General features: G+C 41.5%; 1 protein-coding gene across 1 annotated transcript; it reads left to right on the forward strand.

Moving 5' to 3' along the window:
• The first annotated feature begins 254 nt into the window (after positions 1 to 254).
• LOC120221411 (putative olfactory receptor 2W6) lies at positions 255 to 1,205 on the forward strand. The gene has a single exon (XM_039218786.1). It carries the CDS (start codon positions 255 to 257, stop codon positions 1,203 to 1,205), a length of 951 nt encoding a protein of 316 aa, XP_039074717.1.
• Positions 1,206 to 5,649: the final 4,444 nt, after the last annotated feature.

Below are 5,649 nucleotides of genomic sequence, written 5' to 3' on the forward strand. Positions count from 1 at the left end.
TTTTAAAGATCTATCTACTCTCTCACTTAACCAGATTAGAAGATATTAAGGCACAAGTTACAGCTTTCATCTCTTTACAGACAAATATTTCTAGACCCTCACCCTAGAATTGTAATTCCAGGCAATGGAAAGGTAAATGGGCCAGTTAAATAGGTGGACAAAACTATTTTCTTGGGACAAAATGAGGAGCATCATTTTTTATATGAGTAATACACATGTTAACCTCCCTAAACAGGTTTATCAAGTGAAGTGTGATGGAAAGAAATAATGAGAGCTCTGGGAACTTCATTCTGCTGGGGTTCTCTGATCGGCCAAAACTGGAGATGGTCCTGTTTTTCACTAACATGATGTTTTACTTTCTGGCTGTCATGGGCAACTCATCCATCATCTTCCTGTCCCTGGTGGACCCTCGACTGCACAGACCAATGTACTTCTTCCTCTGCAACCTGTCCCTCCTGGATCTCTGCTACACCTCTAGCAGCATTCCTCAGATGCTGGTCAACCTCTGGGGCCCACAAAAGACCATCACCTATATGGGTTGTGTCATACAGCTCTTTGCATTCCTGTCTGTGGGGGGCACTGAGTGCATTCACCTTTCAGTCATGGCCTATGACCGCTTTGTGGCTATTTGCAAGCCTCTTCACTACATGACCATCATGCACCCACAGCTGTGCCTGCGGCTGGCAGCCTGTGCCTGGCTTACTGGAATTGCCAACTCCATCCTCATGTCCCCAGTGACAATGTCTCTGGAGCGGTGTGGTCACCGTCGCATCAACCACTTTGTGTGTGAGATGCCAGCCATCATCCGCATTTCCTGTGTGGACACCAGCCGTGTTGAAGGCCTGGTTTTCTTCCTGGCCATCCCCATTGTTCTGGTGCCCCTCACCATGATACTGGTTTCCTATGGCTATATTGCAGCTGCAGTTCTGCGGATCCAGTCTGCAGCTGGGAGGCGCAAGGCCTTCAATACCTGCTCTTCCCACATGATTGTAGTGTCTCTCTTCTATAGCACCATAATCTACATGTACATGCAACCGGGGAATGTGGCAAGCCAGGACCAGGGCAAGTTCCTCACCCTCTTCTACTGTCTAGTGACCCCCACTCTGAATCCTTTCATCTACACACTGAGAAACAAAGATGTGAAGGGAGCCATGTGGAAGGTTCTTGGGAAAGACCGCAGCCTGTTGGATGCAAAAGGGCACTGATGTAGGTGCGTCTTGTCCGTGAAGACTGCTTTGTTCCAGGGAGATAACAATTCATAATGCCATATAAGATGCTGGAGTGAGAATGGAGTAGGGTCTTCTCTGTTTCAGGGATCCCTGAACAGGGATCTGTTTCAGTGGGCTCGAGCCCACTAACTGTGAGATCATTACCTGAGCCGAAGTCGGATGCTTAACCAACTGAGCCACTCAGGCGCCCCATACATATATATTTTTATGTTATTAATATAATGTTATATTATGTTATTAATACTTGTTTATTGTATTATATAATATAATTTAAAAATTATATATATTAAAAATATAATTTAAAAATTTTTTAATGTTTTATTTATTTCTGAGAGAGAGAGAGAGACAGACAGCGTGAGCAAAGGAGGGTCAGAGAGAGAAGGATATACGGAATCTGAAACAGGCTCCAGGCTCTGAGCTCGCTGTTAGCACAGAGCCCCTCACGGGGCCCAAACCCACAAACCATGAGATCATGACCAGAGCTGAAGTCGGAGGCTTAACCGACTGAGCCACCCAGGCGCCCCTATATATTATATATATCTAAACGAGTGACTATAACACACAGTTTTTCAGAGCATTCCTTAAAAGGCACTCAAATGCTTTTTTAAAAAATGAAAATCAGTTGCCTATTAGTTTTATGGATTGCTTCCTTTGCTGTGCAGAAGCTTTATAGGAGGATTAGGAGGAACTTAACGGAGGACCATGGGGGCAAAGAAAGGGGAAAATAGTGGGGGAGAGGGAGGGAGGCAAACCATGAGAGAGACTTGAATGCTTAGAGCAAACTGAGGACTGATGAGGGTAGAGGGGGAGAGGAAGGGGGTAATGGGCATGGAGGAGGGCACTTGTGGGAATGAGCACTGAATCTTATATGGAAACCAACTTGACAATAAACTATTTAAAAATTTAAAAAATGAAAATCAGAATATTTGTTAGGAAAAAATAACAAAATAATTCTAAAAATAAGACTCACGCTAAACATATAAAAGCATCTGTATTCTAGGACATTGCCCTGGGAGCCCATGAACTCTCATGAATTACATCTGCCAGCAAGTCTTTTTAGGTAACATTTCCTCCCACTGCAGCATGTTATCCATTTATACTAACCTGCATCAAGTTCTCAGAAGAAACGATGAATAGGTCTGGAATGAGAGGTTGTCCCTGGATTGATGAAGAGCCTTCCTAGAGTCACCCTATCATGTTAAAAGGGCAGGCGGTGAAAAGGGGCAGCAAGGGCATTTCTCCAAGAGGAAAAACAATTCCAAGGATGGAGCATGCTCAGGGACCATGGCCCAGAGCTTGCCCTTATCCTCACCAAGATTTTGAAGAAGAGGTTTAGCTAAGTTCAGGCTACAAAAAGCCAGGAACTGAGCTCTTGCTCATCCTTCTTTCATGACAGACCAGCAATCTGCTCCTGACTCAGATGTCTGCATGTCAACAATATCTATATTCTAGTTTTGGAAGGGGAGATCTGGAGGTATAATGAGTGGGGTGGGGGTGGAGACGGTAGAAGAGAGATGATGCTGGTCCAGGGATACAAAGCAGAACAGGTGAAAAGAAAAACCCAAACCTTTACATTAAATTATTCTCTAGCTGGAGATTGCCAACAGAAATAGAATCCCTTTCTCTGATCAAGAAAGTACTTTGGTCTATGGCTCCCTTAGGAAAATCAAACTGCAAAACCACTTAAGACAGGATTTTAAAATACTTTTTACATTGTACAAAATATAGTTCTTTGAATATTGCTGTATAAATAAAAATAATGGATTATGTCAATTGCTAGTAGCATAAGCACATATAAAGATCATGGTTTAGCACCATCTAGTGTAACCTGAGAGGATGTAACCATTAGCTCTTCCCTAAATAAAGATGAGTGTTTGGGGAAACATGGGTGGGTAATTTGGGGAGCAAAAAATGTAAGAAGGTTTCCTGAAAAATATGATCACATGTTAACTGGGAAACTCCTTTTTAGCTAAAATAGCAAATATCTTTGAAACAAAGATGAACATAGTCAAAACAAGTTATGTGATTCAATTATCTGACCAAATCAATGTCGGCATTGATTTGTGATATGTGATAACTTTTCACATACAACATGGAAATGAAGGGAAGAAGGAACATTAATTCTTTCTGAAATATTGACCCAGAGAAGGAAGTAAGTATTCAGGTTAATGACAGGCTTAGTTACAAAAAGGGATGAGCACTTCGTAGTCACTGAAATGGAGTGATCAAATTCTTCCATCCCAGAAAAAATCATCCTTCCCCTTGCAGCCTACAAAGAAAACCAACATTAATCCCTCATCCCATCCCAATGTTCCTTTCACACACTAAACTAGAGGAAATTATAATGCTATTCAACTTGTTAGAAAATTAGCATTAAGCCCCTGTAGATTTCTTAGAATGAGTTCAATTGTTTATGAAATTGAACTGTCTGAGTTCTTATGTCTTCTTCCATCCTCTAGAGAGATAAGATCCTGATCCTAAAAGAAAACAACTCTCAAGTGATTTTTGTGGAGGATGTAGAGGAAGGCATATCATATAAACAATTTTACTTCAGATAAATCACTAAGAACAGTCAAATTTAGAGACGAGAGAAAAAAGAAGTAAGTCCTCCTAAACATTAATTGGAAAATTGCAAAGGAACAATTGAGTACTTGTTTACCTGGAGTCACAAAATAATTTGACTAAGATTTCTACTGTACTTGAAAGTGTTACATTGTATCTAAGGGGAAAGTATTAAAAGCACGAACTCTTTATATGAACAAGCTTTAATGCTGACCCACTGCTCAACACCATGCTCAAAGCTTGAGATCCAAAAATTCATGGGGCAGAGTTGCTATCTTGTATATTCATGCACATAATTACATTAGCATAAATTAGAAAGAAGATTAAGTTTTACAAACTTGGTTTATATTACTCAGAAAATAAGGAGAATGCAATCACTGATGAGGGAGCATAAGACAAGCTGAGGGCAAAGCACAGGCTAATAGCACCACCACCCCCATCCCCGGGTGTGATATGCCTGAAATTCTTCTGACAATCCTGGCTGCCCAAGAACAAAGGAAAGGAAAGGAAACAAAAGTTTGACTGTTAGAGGTCATAGTCATGTGGGACAGGAGTCTCATTCAGTTTATAGATAATTTAGAAAACTATAAGAAAAAGGCAATCTTATCCATAGCCTAATCTCCAGAAGCCTATAGACTGCATTTCCTGGGAACCTAATATCACCCTCTTTAAGATGTAAGGAGGTTTATGTGTTTGCCATGGTGATGTGGGAAACAAAGGCAAATGAAAAATTAAATTTCTTTACTGCCTACAGCCCATTGACAAGTCCTTGAAACAGGCAGAGTGGCCTTCCTCTAGGAACTCAGCTGCCTTCATGATGACACTTTTCTAGAGGCAAAAGGGAATCTTGGCTTACCATTATCCTAATGATAATAAAAGACATTTTCCTAACAATAGCTGGCCCCTCAATGTCCTGGTATAAGGACACAAGTCTAAAAGTCTAAACCAAACTGACTCCATGACAGGCTTTAAGTTTCCCCTCTAAACTAGAAGGCCTAAGTTACAGCTTCCCTGAAACTATCAGGCAGTTACGCATTGCCCAAGACAGGAGAAACCACCCTTGCAACATCCAATCAGGAAAGGCCAGCAACCACCCTCCACATTACTGAGGGAGAGGCCTATAGACAGAAACTATAGATAGGACCCTGTTACCTAATGTTAAAGGTAACCCGTTAATCGCCGAATAAGACCCTAGGCTCGCTCTGTGATTGGTTGAATTTAAAGGTACTCTAAATGTTGTAATTGGATCCCGCCAAAAGTAATGAATACTCCAGACAATGTGTATGGTTAAACCCGCTGTCAATAATGTTAAATAATTATGATTGGATCACTGTTCCCCTGCCACAACTTCTGTAACTCCCCCGTCACAAACCCCATAAAAACCCTACTCTGCCTTTGCTTGGGGCTCTCAGCACAGATCCACTGCATTGGTGAGGTCTGGGAGCCCGAGCTCGAGCCCGTAATAAAGCCCTTTGCCTTTGCATGGGTGACTTGGTCTCCCCGGTGGTCTCTGGTCATTGAGGATACTGCGATCTGGGTATAACACTGGAAACTAAGCTTCCAAAATTCCTTAGAGATTTATATTGTCCCCAACACCCTCCCAACCTAGAGGTATATAATCAGTCATTCTTCAAAACCACAGTGCAGCTGTTTTTGCCCAAGGGACCTATCCCTGTGCTTTAGTAAAATCATCTTTGTTGCACCAAATATGTCTTAAAGAATTGTTTCTTTACTGTCGGTTCTGAACCCCCACCATCACCTGGAAACATCATCAATCATCATTTCAATAGGTCAATGGAGAGAGCAGATAATTTTTTAGTTGGATCTTGAAGAAGTCTATTGAAATTGATGAGGCTCA

This window comes from Hyaena hyaena, unplaced genomic scaffold, assembly GCF_003009895.1.
Source record: "Hyaena hyaena isolate Hyena2069 unplaced genomic scaffold, ASM300989v1 scaffold_790, whole genome shotgun sequence".
Classification (NCBI taxonomy): Eukaryota; Metazoa; Chordata; class Mammalia; order Carnivora; family Hyaenidae; genus Hyaena; species Hyaena hyaena.

Coding starts and splice junctions, on each gene's coding strand:
- LOC120221411 (XM_039218786.1), top strand. CDS start 255: ATGGAAAGAAATAATGAGAGCTCTGGGAACTTCATTCTGCTGGGGTTC.